The following is a 14,653-nucleotide window of genomic DNA, read 5'->3' as shown; positions in this document are numbered from 1 at the left end:
CATTTACATAAACATACAGAATGAATGTCAGACTTGCTTCATTAGTTTCGGGCTGGTAAGCTGGAACATGTTTACATACAGTCGGTACCTAATTTCTCAAAAACACGGAGCGCTCTTTTTCATTTGACAGTACGAAGATGGCAAAACTGAGGTAAGAATCAAACTTTTTTTTTGTGTTAAGGTGTTTCAATAGCTGAGGAGCGCTGTCAGGTGTCCACCTTCATGCCTGGATTACAACCACAAAGAGAGAAAAAAAGAAAAAGAAAAGAAAAAAATGAGCTGACCAAATCAAAAAAAGCGACAAGTGACAAAACCCAATGGACAAATCTTCCTGCTTCCTCCTCCAGTCTCTCAGTTTAGCTCCCCCCCCCCCCCCTCCCCCCTCCAGTCCGGGTCCCTCATCACATCTCACTGGGGCCCTTCATGCCGGAGTCCTTCGCGGACACCGGGGACGCCACCATGGGCAGGACGCACTGCGACGACTCGCAGTATCCGTTGGGCCCGGCCGGACCGGGAGGCCCGGGAACGCCGGGGACACCGGGAACGCCGCGGGGGCCCCTCGCCCCGTCACGACCGTCCGAACCGTACGCCGCTCTGCCGTGATCGCCTGGAGGGGGGGGGGGGGGGGGGGGGGGGGAGGAGGGGAGAGGAAGGGAGAGGAGGAGGAGTGGAGAGAGGAGGGGAGAGGAGGAGAGAGGAGGGGAGAGGAGGTAGAGAGGAGGGGAGAGGAGGACAGAGAGGAGGGGAGAGGAGGAGAGAGGAGGGGAGAGGAGGAGAGAGGAGGGGAGAGGAGGTAGAGAGGAGGGGAGAGGAGGACAGAGAGGAGGGGAGAGGAGAGAGGAGGGGAGAGGAGAGGAGGGGGAGAGGAGGGGAGAGGAGAGGAGGGGAGAGAAGAGGAGAGGAGGGGAGGAGAGAGGAGGGGAGAGGAAGGGAGGAGAGAGGAGGGGAGAGGAGAGGAGGGGAGAGGAGGGGAGAGAAGAGGAGGGGAGGAGAGAGGAGAGAGGAGGGGAGAGGAAGGGAGGAGAGAGGAGGGGAGAGGAGAGGAGGGGAGAGGAGGGGGAGAGGAGGGGAGAGGAGAGGAGGGGAGAGGAGGGGAGAGAAGAGGAGGGGAGGAGAGAGGAGAGAGGAGGGGAGAGGAAGGGAGGAGAGAGGAGGGGAGAGGAGGAGAGAGGAGAGGAGGAGAGAGGAGGGGAGGAGGAGAGAGGAGGGGGGGAGGAGAGAGGAGGAGAGAGATCAGAACAGATAGGTACAGCAGGGAGAGACAAGAAGAAGCCTGAGTGTCCTGCTGAAGTGTCTCGGAGCAAAACTCTGACCTTTGACCTCTGTGTGTGTGTGTGTGGTGGGGGGGGGGCAAGGGGAAAGATGAAGGATTTGTACACTGCTTTTATTTACGCAAGTCAAGTCAGAACAAATCAAGAGTCCAGGATCCTTTGCCAAGACTTTAGAAACCTTTTCAAGTCATCAAAGTACAAGTCAAGTCAAGTCTCAAGTCTTCTCTTCATGCATCAAGTCAAGTCTCAAGCAATTAAAACTGTGACTCGAGTCCAAGTCATGTGACTCGAGTCCCCACCTCTGTTATTATTATTGTTATTAAGACAAATTTCCCCCTTGAGGATTAACAGAGCATCACAAAAAACATGAGTTTTGTTTCTTATTGACTTTTGGAAAATGAAAAATTTGACATCTACTCTTATAAAAATCGAAGAATGATGGATGTAAGTCTCACTATGTAATATCAGTGTAATTTTACCTACAGTATCTTAAGACATTTGTAGACATTTGTAGTAGAAATGTTTATAGGATGCAAACACCTATTTACTACGCAAGAGTTTTAAGTAAAAATCCACCCATCTTATTCTAAATGACAAATTAAAGAGAGTCCCATTCCCCCTGACTGAGACGACTTGGATTCACCCTGTTTGTCCAAGTTATTATTATTCTGATGTTGGGTGTTCACACTGGCAGGAAATCTTGACAAAACTGAAAATGCTAATGCTAACTACCCAGTTCTTCTTCTTCTGTTTATTCCAAACAAACCGGAAACGTAAAACGCATCACTTCCTGTGTGGCAGAGGGTTTTTCCCAGGAAAGAGCGACCAGACACCGGCTGTTCAGAACAGACAGTGGAGAAGCTTTAATGAACTGGATATAGGTTGGATTGGATCACTGTTGAGTTTTATCAGTTGCTGAGTAGAAAAACACACTTTTATTTATATGAAAATGTTGTGTATTATTACTTCAATTTTAACTGTATTATTACTTTAAATTTAAAGTGGTGTATGTTGCCACTGATGTAGTATATGATGCACACTGTGGTTTCTATTTCCTTGGGGAATAAGAGTCAGAAATTAAGACTTTTGTTCTCTCTCTCTCTCTCTCTCTCTCTCTCTCTCTCTCGCTCATGTACCTGGTAGACCCGGGGCACCCGGTGCTCCTTTAGGTCCTCTGGCGGTGGGTCCTCTCTCCCCTCTGTCTCCTGTGTCACCTGCACACAGAACAGAAACAGTTGTTACAACACAGATATGCATTACTGAAGTTACTATACTTAGCTGGAGTTCAGGTTCAGACTTCACACCTCAGCTGTTCCTTCATTAACATTAAGGTGAATCCTGATCCCCGAAGGGAAACTGGGTCACTGCAGCAACAAAGAATAAAGATAAAAATACTATAAATGAAAACTGACTTTGTAACATTTAACGTCTCAGATGCTTGGAGTTCCTCTTGGCTAGAGAGAATTGGCAGATTTAAAGATTTAGAGATGCTTGTAGTTTACAGATGAACAAATTTGCAATCCAGTGCAAAGTATATATATACACATTATTCACATTATTCACAGTATTCACATGATCAGATTTACAGATAGCTGTAATGTTTATATAGAGATGTGTCCAGAAGTGCAAATGTGCATTGTTTTGCAGATTGCTTGTTTTCCTCTCCTACTATGGTTTCTGTGTTCTAGGATCCATGGCCGATCCATCTGTGCTTCATCATCACATCATCTTCATGTATGATGCCACCTGCCAAACACCACAATACTGCCAAAGTGCCCTTGAGCAAAGCACAGAACCCCCAAACTGTCAGATGTCACTGTCTTTTTTCTCTTATTTTTCTTGCAGTTTGTGTTGCTACATTATTGTATTATTGTGAGCTTTGGAAATGAGCTTTTCTAACTTCATCAGTAATGGCCTGCTTTGCTTCACATTCATACAGTTTCACACACTCACACTGGGAGCTGCCCAGTAGGCTACAGCCACTGCAGCAGTTGTGGGTTCGGTGCCTTGCTCCAGGACACATCAGCAGTAGTAGTAGCTGAGTGAGTGGAGAGCGTCACTCATTCAGATTTTCCCAGACGGTCCGGGGGGATTTAGTCCTTCCAGTCACAAGCCTACAAGGACATCGAACTTCTGATCTGGGATAAATATCAAATCAAGTCGATGCTTTTGTCCGTGTGGAGAAAGTTCCTCCCAGGTTTTCTTGGAGAGAAACGATCTTCTCATGAAAGTGAGAACAGAGAAGCTTCCTCACAGTTTCAGATGGACTGTGTGTGCCAGTGTAAGACACACAGCTGTTCATTTTCCCATGTGATTCAGCTGGCTCTGTACTGTAGACCATAGCACTGCTTGGACTTGATGCGTCGTTAAATGAATGAATGAATGAATGCATCTTGGGGCTTTCCATTCGTTCTCGTCGGTCAAGTCTCCATCTGATGTTTCCTCGACTGGCGAGTAAACTTCCAGAATCTTTAACCATCCTCCATCCTGATGTTTTTTTGTTTTGGAGTCGTGCTTCAGCGGTTAGATATTACGTAAAACACAAGACTCAAGAACTCATATTGACAGTTCAGCTCCCTGGATCTCACCTTTGAGTCCCTTGCGGCCGAGCACCCCAGGCGGTCCCTTCAGACCGGGCAGCCCTCTTGCGCCGCTGTGTCCGGGGAAACCGTTCTCTCCGGCGGGGCCCGGGGGGCCGGGCGGGCCGGGGGGGCCCGGTAGCCCAGAGATGCCCGACTCAGGCCGGCTCAGGCTGGCTGCTAGCTGGGCCAGCTGCTCTGTGACACAGGAAGACAGCTTTGACATTTACATTTTAGGCGTTTACACTAGAATGCATCAGTTGAATGAGCTTAAATTACTGGACCAATGACATTAAAAGCAGCTAATATTAAGGAGGGCAACAGTCAGAGCCACAGGGTCCCAACAACAGAATGAACATGTATGATAGAGAAGCACTGAGTGAGGAAATAAGAGCTGCAGAGAAAAGTTAGAAGGCAGAATGACAAGGATAATGGAGGCTGGTCAGCCACAACACACACAAAGTAAAAAATTGCTTCAAAATGAATCATCAAAAAAAAAGTTTAGCATTTCTGCATTGGGTTTTGGTTCGGTATAAAGTCTCCAGTGAGGTTAAGGCTATGGTTAAGGTCAGGTTTAGGTCCATAATCAACTTTTTAGATGAAAATGAATCTGTATTTTCTCTTGCTCACTTGCTGCCTTCCTGTCTTACTGCCTTCCTTCAGGTCAATCTAATGTTTGCTTATTGTCATTAAGGGTAAAAAAAAACTACAAAATGCCAATATCAAGTGCAGTTTAATATGAAGATGACCAACACTTACCTTGCATTACCCTCATGCAGACTTGTTTGATGTGTGTATCTGTAGGTGATTTTCCCTGTTAAAACAAAGATTGGCAGGTGATGAAGATTTATCCTTTACACAAGCCTTTTCTTCTCTGAGGTGTTTATTTCGGGGTGAAGGTGCCTTACCGCTGGCCCCTGGCCCCCCGGCATGCCCGGCACGCCCCTGTCCCCCTGCATGCCTCGTGGGCCCGGCTGGCCCGAATTCCCCTCTTTCCCCATCTGTCCTCGGCCGCCCTCCGGTCCTTTGTTTCCCGTCTCTCCCGGCGGGCCGGTCTGGAAGCAACAACAGAGCCGGGGACAATGACAGCCAGCCGGTTAAACACAGGGCTGATTGGGTTACACTGATTGGACAATAGATAAGATACACAATGGTTGCAGAGGTACACAGAGAGGCGGGGCTGAGTGGGAAAAAATTAACTAGGCAAAAATACACAAGTGGGGTACACACTTGTAGATTCCCATCCAAATGACGGATTTCAGATTGCCGGTGAGCCAAATTGTGACCTTGGCATTATAAGGTTCTATCTGACTTTTTTGTCAACACTGAGTTAGTCACATAAACCTATTCTATGATTTCCTGTGAACATCTGTGTGGTTTTCCTTTTTGAAAATGATGATTTTTGAGTCTGTAATTTCTAAAACAAAAGGACCCATCTCCATTTAACTCAATGGATGCTGAAAACTTTGAAGCTCAATATATCTCAGAACTATCCTGAAGACAGATAGAACCTTGTAATTCTAAACTCACGAAATGTACATCTTTTTTAATTTTTTTGATTAGTCTCCATCTTTGTCCCTCAGCCTCATCACTGTGGTGTTTCTGCACTGTACTTCCCAGAGATCACCTGTCTATCAAACAGTGTGGGCGGAGCTTGTGTTTTCTGTTGATGTAGTTTGAGTTTCTCTCTTCTTTGTCTGTTCAGCCATGGTGGCTATCACTGCTCATGCTAATGGACTTTTCCAGACAATGGGAAAGCTTTCATGAACTGGATATACTGTAGGTTGGATCACTGTTGTGTTATATCAATCAGATAGAGAGGAGCAAACGGACATTTATTTATATGAAAATGTCACAAAGTATTACTTTAACTGTCACATATTTGTCTGTCTCCATTACACAATTGTAATATACTTTTTCCATACTAGCAAGTAAAAAGAGAGACTGTTTGCTAGTTAGCTGTATGTTGTAATTTAAAGTATTAGTGATGTGGTTATTGTAAAAAAGAGTTAAGCCTGCACACACACACACACACACACACACACACACCCTCTATTGATAACATCAGTAAAATGTGAGTTAACAGTCTGTTGAAGACCTTACCACTTCACTTAATTGAAACTATGTCAGTAAAAGGAGTATAAATGGAGTTCCTACTCTTCTCTGTTGGGACTGGCCCGGCCCAGCACCTCACCCTGACCTGCATGTAATTATCAGTCAAACTATAATGAGGTTTTGCACATTATTAACATGCCAAGGCCTCAATTTACTCAGGCAGAAAATATCTGACTTTGTTGTACTGATCAGATCCACAGAGAGAAACCGCACAGCAGCTGAATGTTACCTGTTTAGACAGCCAAAAAAATCTAATCTGTGCCACAAAGGGATAAACATGAGATTTTTCTGACCTTCTTGCTGCCTTCAAGTACTATTCAGAAACATTGGAATTACAAGTTTGGCCCTACAAATTGGTAAATATGACACAGAAAGTCAGGATTTTTTAATCATACCCGAGTTGTCGAGAGATGATGTTTAGAGGGCAGACAACATGGAAACACTCCTCTTTTTTAGTAAAAGCGATGAATTTTATTAATATTATATGTTATTGTTTGGCATTCTATGTATATAATAAGTTCTGTTGTATGATTATATTTTCACTCCCTGATAAATGTTTACTTGTTGCATGTTTTTGTGCATGCTCATACATTAACTTTTGGCTAATAAATGTTAAAAATAAAAATCTTAAATATTTAAGCATTAACTACAAGCCTGAAGAGCCTTTCCTCCTCCTCATTCTGCCTCTGCATCATATAGTAGCTCTGTAGCGCTTGATTTCTGAAATAGCCACCGAAAAACGTATATATTTCCGACTTCTGAAGTTGGAAGTTGGAGTTTACGAGGAGCACCTGAAGGCAGCATCTGTACAGGTAGGATATATTCTGAGTGAGCGATGTGAGTGAGTGTGATAAGGGAGTGAGGCTGAACGTACCGATCCTTTCTCTCCTGCTTCACCTTGATCACCCTGCAAGGGAAAAGACGAGTAAATAACAACAAGCTCATTACATGGCAAATTAAATTCTACTTCCAAAGTCAGTAAAAACAGTAAAAACAGTAAAACCAGTGAGCATGCTGCAAAGTGCAGGTAGTGAGCTAATGGGGAAACATTACGTCTTAACATTATGTTTAAAGGAAGTTCAGGGTTCCTACATATTTTCCGTCTCATAATAACTTTTTTCAGATCTTAATATCTTGACTAGATTTGAATATTTTGATATGGGCAATATGACTGTCAGCTAGGCCGTATCACTCTGTTACTACAGATTATTCTTCACAACAACACGTCATATATGAAGTGACAGTGGGACTGCAGTTACATTAAGTGTACAGTGAGATAAAGAGCTGAATGATACTTTTCCTCATTTTTTGAGCCATTCCTAAACATTTCAAGACCTGCAAATTCTCACATTATTCTCCAGACTTTTCCAAAACTGCATACGAACCCTGGTGGTTATACACTGATAGACAGATTTTCTCCCTAAATACACAAATGCCATCTTCTGAATGAGAACAAAAGCCTGTGTCTGGGTGGTGGATCACTCACCAGGTCTCCTCTCTCTCCGGGTGTTCCCTCGTCGCCCGGCGCTCCCTGAAACGAGGAGGCGTGACACATTTTTGGCAGGGAAAGCAACTCCGAATCAAAGCTCTCTGTAATCTTTCTGGCTGATCTTTAATAATCTTTAATAGCTTATGAAAACTTACCTGCTCTCCCTTTGGACCATCGAGACCGACTGCACCCTGAGGAGAGAGTGAACATGTGATTATCTCAAAGTATATATTAGAAACTATAAACTAAATCTGTTTTTATGGGTCTTAGAAGTTCTAATTGCTCCACTGTGAGACTAAGAAGGTCTTTTGTTCCAGTGTTGGTGACTCTGCTGCCTTCTATTGGCTGGTAGTTTCATTTTTGTTTTGCTTTCACATGATGGATGTTATGCACCAGGTGGTGTGTGGTGCTTTTTACTACTGATAATCATGTTATCATTGTTTTTATTGTACATGTGGATGCACTAAATGTTTGGTGTATGGTGGCAAATGAATTTTCCCTATGGGGATTAATAAAGTTTTCTATCTATCTATAGCATCCATACCTAGGGAAATTATATATTTTACTGTGGGTTTTTGAATTCCAGAAAGTCCAGTATGGATTCAATAAATACACTTTTACCTAAACTACATTTGTTGGCAAGACATCATGAAGAACATTATTCTGATCCTGAGCCGTAGTATATTAGAAATCAAAATCATGAAAGCTGAATAGTACGGGACATTTTATTAAAAAAAACACTATCGGCATCGATCTAACCCTGCGCTGATGAATTTTGGAGCCGTTGTATTTCGCTGCTTCAGTTCAGGTTGATGTGTGTTCTGTGGATTCATGACTGTGGTCTCATGTCTCTTACCCTGTCTCCCTTCTGACCAAAATAACCAGCAGGGCCAGGAAGTCCTGGAAGACCCAGATCGCCTTTGCCTCCCTGTGAAAACACACACACACACACACATACACATAGAAATAAATACATATACACACAAATCCACACACACACACACGTCCTTAGAATCAAAACACTGGCTCGACTGTGTGGAGCTGAGCTGCCACCCCCAGCTAAAGCTCACCACATCTCCAGAAAAAAAATAAACCTTTTTTTTTTCAGCCTCACAGCGTCTCAACGGTGGAGCTGGAAGGTATTGGGGACCCCTCCACCTCCACCCCCACCCCCACCCCCTCCCTCCCTCCCTCAGATGTGTGGGTACTGATTGTGGCATGCTGCGGGCCGACCGGTTCCAGGCATTCCTGGGGAACAGAGGGCTCTTTCAGGGCTTCTCGGCTTCCCTTCCTGCCCTGAATCCCCCCTGAACCAGAGAAATCCCCCAGGGCCGCCGGACCGGTGCAACAAGAGCCCATTCATGCCCGCTCACCGGTGGATTACCGCATTAACTGCAGGCCAGAGGTTCATAAAGGCCCGGCGCTCTTAATACGGTGCTGCACAAGGAAGCAGCAAGATACAAGGTTTATCTTGGGGAACGATCCTCGTGTTGAGTAATACGCACAGGATGGGAGACAGTGTTTATGAACACTGATCGCTCCCTTCATACTGCAAGGAGCTGATCTCTTGGTTTAATAGAGCCGAGGTCTGCGGGAGGAGCAGAGCAGGTTGGAGCTGAGCAGAAGGCCTTAGCTGCTGCTGCTCCTCTTATTGAAGTGAATGGAGTACTGCTTTGTGTTGCTGAGACGGAGTACCACAGGGCAGGGAATGGCACCGAAATGTCAGTGAGATCTAGGAGATTATGTTTTTCAAAGGTTGCACCATTTTTAATATTTCAGTATGATCAAAATGTTCTTTCTTCTTCACCTTCTCTTCATCCACTTTCTTCTTTTCATCTCCTCTTCTTATCACAATCCTGTTGTAATCCTCTCAACTTTTATTAGCTCTGCCAAAGAGGTTATGTTTTCGCCCCTGTTAGTTTGTTTGTCTGTCTGTCTGTCTGTCTGTCAGCAGTGTATCTCAAAAACCTATGGTTGGATTTCCATGACATTTGGTGGACAGATAGGGCTTTGCCAAAGAACAATTGAGTAGAATTTGGTGGTGATCTGGATTAGGAATTTCCACCTTTAGACAGGTATTTTTTGAAAGTAACAGCGATAGAAACTTTATTCCAAATCCTAAGGGGATGTTTGCAGGGCCAAGAAATCAATTTATCTTAAAATTGAAGTGATAGGAATGATGTCTTTGAGTGTAACAGCAGGTTGGAGAATTGCTCAGTGTTGGTGGAGGTTGGAACAGAAAGTAAACATGTTCATCTTGCGGCTTCATGAAGGTCTTGAAGTGTCTCAGGTCTTTTCTTCTGATCTCGTGTTTTAATCTCATTTTCTCTGACATTGTGACTCAGTGTGTCGAGAATCAAAACCTTATTGCCATGTTAATGATTATCAAAGACCCAATATAGCAAACCATAATTTGCAGCTAATTTCAAGTGCATCTCTCAGCCAATGACACGGTTGGACCTTTTTTTTCACCATGCATTCTAATTGAGGTTGGGGCACCACAGGGTTCTGTACTCGGCCCACATCTTTTCTGATCTCGCCAAATCAAGTTCCGATTTTAATCTCTGAGACTTTCCTGTGGACCAGATCAGGGTCAAACAGCAGCAATAAAGATTACCAGAAAGTTTAGCCAATCACAGGAAAGTACTAAGTAAGGTAAGTGATTTGTCCTGCAGCAGCAAGCCCCTCCACTCTGGTATTCCTTGGACGTTAAAACAAACACTATGGATTATTTGATAAATCATTGATACTCTCTGACTCAGGTCTACTGTGAGCCCACTCAGCATCTTCTCTCTTATTGTTTACAGATTCCCAAAATCTTGGACCAAGTTCATCCTGATTCCATTGTGAGTGAATGGAGCAAAGATGAACTTAGTCTGAAGATGCTTCTGTGAAACCCAAAATCTACCTTCACCCCCACCTGTAAAACGCTTCCTGGGTGATTTTGTATTGTGGCTCTGCTACAGTCAGTAGTCAGCTGTCTATGGTAAATGACAGATTATTGTGCTTCAACATTTGCCAGTTCACAGGATCTAATGTGATTATCCCTTGTGCTATTTGCTCAAACTTGGATGAATGCCTCGGCTTGGCTGTTAGTGGCTGTCAAGATGATGATGGGTTCATGTGACCCCTCAGCGTCCTTTACAATAACTGGACTTGGTCTCATGTCTCACCCTCGCTCCTGGTGCTCCTGCAGGCCCATCAGGCCCTCGCTCTCCTCGCTCACCCTGAGAACAGAGAGAACAAACAAAGGTCAAATCTAGAGAGGAAGTAAGTTGATCAAAGTGCGTTGGAAGGAAGTATTTGAAATTCAGTGCAGTTTTCAGAACAACCTGCACACTGCTGAGTACATGACACACTTTTTTTTTCACATTTTTCGTTGTTCATGCATTTCCATGAGCTTTACTAGACTGACCAGAAAGATAACTATAAATGAATGAATTTACGAAGGTGTTATATGATGCACTGTATTAACTGATAATGCAATAACCTGTCAAAATATAGTAATACATTTTTTTTAAATAGGTCAAAAATTTAATAAAATAAAATAAAACCTGTTGTAAAAAAAAAAAAAAACTAAACTGTGCTGCAGTCTGTAGTGTTCAGAGAGGCAGACTAGTTAGATTATAATTTATGACAATAGCACAGTGTTTCTTTCATGCTGATCTGGTTAATCCTATTATCAGCCTCCTGTCTCCCTTTGAACTGCAAAGAAATCACAGTTTTACTGTTAATCTTGGAAACAAAGGACAGATTATACAATGGAAGCTCACTCAGCCTTCTGTGTTTCTGTTTTGTCCTTGACCACCAGAAAAATGTCTTCTTGCTAAAATCTGCTTTCATGTGTGTGTTGTGCTCTTCCTGATGTTTGTCCCATATCATTCTGTTCTATGGTTGACTGTTGATCAGTTAGATCTAGTTAGGCTCATTCTCTGTAAAGTCCTTTGAGACATGCAGGTGATAAAGGGCTGCAGAAATAAACAAACTTGAACTTGAACTTCATTTCATGTCAAACTGCAGGTTTACACAGGTACAAAGACCTGAAGACTCTTTATTACACAGATCAGATGTTTCCATGGCAGTTTAAAGCTACAATATGCAACTTTTTTGACATTAAAATAACAATAAATAAGTAGAGTATATACGTATATACACATTACCGGTCTGTCTGTGACCCTGTGTGCTCATTCCTAAATGAGCAAATGTTGGGATGTTTTGGGGTGTAAACTTTCCTGTGGGCGTGTCTTATGGGCGTGGCCAATGGAGAGCCGGTTGTGTCTATCAAGGTGAGGCTCAGAAGTCACAGCAACAACAACAATGGAGGAAAGCAGGAAGAAAAGGAAGAAGCGCGAAGCTAAACGTTCAGAAACACGCTGAACATCGGCCTCAGATCGGCTTTGGAGGCTTTACACTGCTGGGTACCATGACATCATCAAGATGACTGACAGGTGTCGGGGGGGGGCCGGACTTGACCAACTGAGGCAGAGGAGGGGGCGGGACTAATAATATGCTTCCTGTCTCCAGGTGAAAAGTTGCATATTGGAGCTTTAAACAGAAAACAACCACATGGAAACTGATTGCTAAATGCGAACACAACCATCTTCCTCTTCATCATACTCACCGGTCCTCCTCTCGGTCCATTAGGTCCCACCTCTCCCTGCTCGCCTCGCTCCCCCTGCAAGCAGAGTGATAAGACTCAGCATCACATCAGCTGATCATCAGAGAGAAACCACATGACTGCACTGTTGGTGTTTTTAATCTGTCTTTTACTTGTAAGTACAAGGGGAAAAAAAACAAACTTCATCCTTAAACCAAGGTGCATGAACATGACGGGAAAAACATTCAGCTGCTCTTGGAGGCAGATGATGCTTTTCAAAAAAAACTTTTATTGATGCAGTAAAAACCGACGTGTTTCAGCAGCACGCCTTCATCAAAACACATTGGTTTTTACAAGGTAGGAGAGCTGTGGTGGGACGGCCTTTTTACTGCATCAATAAAAGTTTTTTTTGAAGAGCATCTATCTGCCCCCCAGAGTAGATTACATTTTTTCCTGTTTTACTTGAAGTGAAAGAGTACAAGGTCATTTATGTGTTCAGAAAGTCTCCCAACTCCTGGGGTCTTTGAAATCGATTAAAATCCTAAAACTATATGTGTGTCACAAAGAAAAGCATTATTTGATTCATTCCTGGGAAGCTGACATTTGCAGGTAGTGGGTGTTTTTTTTCTTTGTCAACTGCAGCGATTTGTTTTTTCATGCTCACTCTCTGAGGCTGTTGCTTTTTCATTTAATCAACACAAGCTTTACTGTACTCTAACAGGATGGAAGTGTTTCAGACTTACTGATTTCCCTGGAGAGCCCATCAGTCCTACAGAGCCCGGATCTCCAGTGTTTCCCTGGAAACGCAGAGAGAGAAATGTCCATAAATTACTTCATTTTGCCAAGAAAAGTGCTATACAGAAATGGTTATGCTGTTATTATTAGTAGTAGTCATAGTAGAAGTAATTGTAGTATATTATTGTTATTAATTTATAACATATTATATTATTACATTTTAACATCGTGTTCATTGAGCTTGTCATGTTTTGTGGGGGTGTCTCTCCATCTGTGATGATATATATCTTGTTGTCGTATTTGTCTTTGTATGTATTGTTAGCATCTAATAAAATTTGCATAAAAGTATACATAATATGAGTTAGTATCATACCTTCACACCACTGACACCTTTTGGTCCATAAGCACCTGGCAAACCCTGCATGAAGAAAATCACATCAGAAAACGAATGAGGTCAAAAAGGCTGCAAATGATGATGAGTCAGAGAGGTTCTGGGGGTCAAAGGTCGTACTCACAGGAAGTCCTTGGAGGCCGGCGTCACCTGGAGCTCCATTTTTCCCTGGAATCCCCTGATAACAACAGACACAACTGACATGTCAGACTTTGTAAATGTGTAATGTGAATGTTTTTTTACTCAACATGAGTTACTGACAGAGGGAAGAATGTTGATCATTTTTGCTTATATGTGATGTTGGCTTTTCATCTTTTTATCTTATTTTGTATCTTATTTTATTTTATCTTTAGTATTTATTTTGTTTTTTATTTTACAGTTGTCCTAGTATTTACTTGATTGTTGCTCTTCTCCCCCTCTGTCCTCTTCTCTTGATTTAATTCCTGTTGCACACTGTTCCTTTGCTTTTTTAAATTCATTCTGAGTGTTTTTATTTTGACTGTCAAAGCACTTTGTAAACTCTGTTTTTAAAAGCACTATATAGCCTAAATAAAGTTATTATTATCATTATTATTATTCATTTTCCACTCCCAGATTTTTACTAGTCTGTCTAGGGATTCAAACCGCTGACTTCCTGATGACAGGCTCACTTCTCGCTCACTTCTCAAAGCTTCAGGCTACCAGCAGATATTTTTTCATTCTACTGTTTTCTACTAAACCATCCAGCAGCAGCAGCACCTTGGAGCCCGGCAGGCCAGGTATTCCCTCACGACCGTCTGGACCAGGAAGACCCTGCAGAGAGAAGGAACAATGTGTTGGAAAAAGACAGAGGCTGACAAAACTAAATATATATATATGATCTCTGACTCTCTCTCTCTCTTTAAATGAAAGAACCAGTTTGGAAGGAAGGAAGGTATGGAGGCAAGGCAAGAAAACATTTATTTCTACAGCACATTTCACACACAAGGCAAATTCAGTGTGCCTCACAAAAAACATAATTTGTCTAGTAAAATGACATTCAAAAAGAAAGAAAGAAAAAAGGTAAAATTGCACCTAAAATAGGTGTGTAAAGATAATAATAAAAAATGAAATATTGTTTTATCGTACTCCAGTATAGGAACAAACCTCTATACCTATAATTTACCGCATTCCAACATAATGACCCTTTATGCCTATAAGACTTAACAATAGATTGATATATAGACAGATTGATTGATTGATTGACTGATTACAACATGGAGGGCAGACTCACAGGCTCTCCTTTCGGTCCTGGTACTCCTCTGATTCCAGCTGGACCTCGAGCCCCCTGCAGAGAAACACAGCATCAAGCATCAATATATATATCCTTTATTTAACCAGGTAAAAGTCTCATTGAGATTAAAATCTCTTTTTCAAGAGTGACCTGGCCAAGAGAGCAGCATAAACATTGTTACAACAATAGACACAAACAATACAAACAGACAAATACAACTGTCA

General features: G+C 42.7%; 1 protein-coding gene across 1 annotated transcript; it reads right to left on the bottom strand.

The window, feature by feature from the left end:
- Window positions 1-393: 393 nt before the first annotated feature.
- Window positions 394-14,483, bottom strand: LOC139666972 (collagen alpha-1(IX) chain-like; the record flags this gene model as incomplete). The annotated part of the gene is made up of 16 exons (XM_071546337.1): window positions 394-607; window positions 2,408-2,485; window positions 3,860-4,048; window positions 4,610-4,664; window positions 4,759-4,905; window positions 6,840-6,872; window positions 7,452-7,496; window positions 7,610-7,645; window positions 8,311-8,382; window positions 10,628-10,681; window positions 12,076-12,129; window positions 12,795-12,848; window positions 13,160-13,204; window positions 13,302-13,355; window positions 13,916-13,969; window positions 14,430-14,483. Coding segments are annotated over 16 exons (1,230 nt in total), but the record flags the coding sequence as incomplete, so codon positions are not given.
- Between the last annotated feature and the right edge of the window lie 170 nt (window positions 14,484-14,653).

Source organism: Centroberyx affinis, unplaced genomic scaffold (genome assembly GCF_046629955.1).
Source record: "Centroberyx affinis isolate AG114_WGS23_722 - 3 ecotype Tasmania unplaced genomic scaffold, CSIRO-AGI_Caff_v1 ptg005220l_1, whole genome shotgun sequence".
NCBI classification, from domain to species: Eukaryota; Metazoa; Chordata; class Actinopteri; order Beryciformes; family Berycidae; genus Centroberyx; species Centroberyx affinis.
This window is presented reverse-complemented; position numbering and strand designations above follow the sequence as displayed.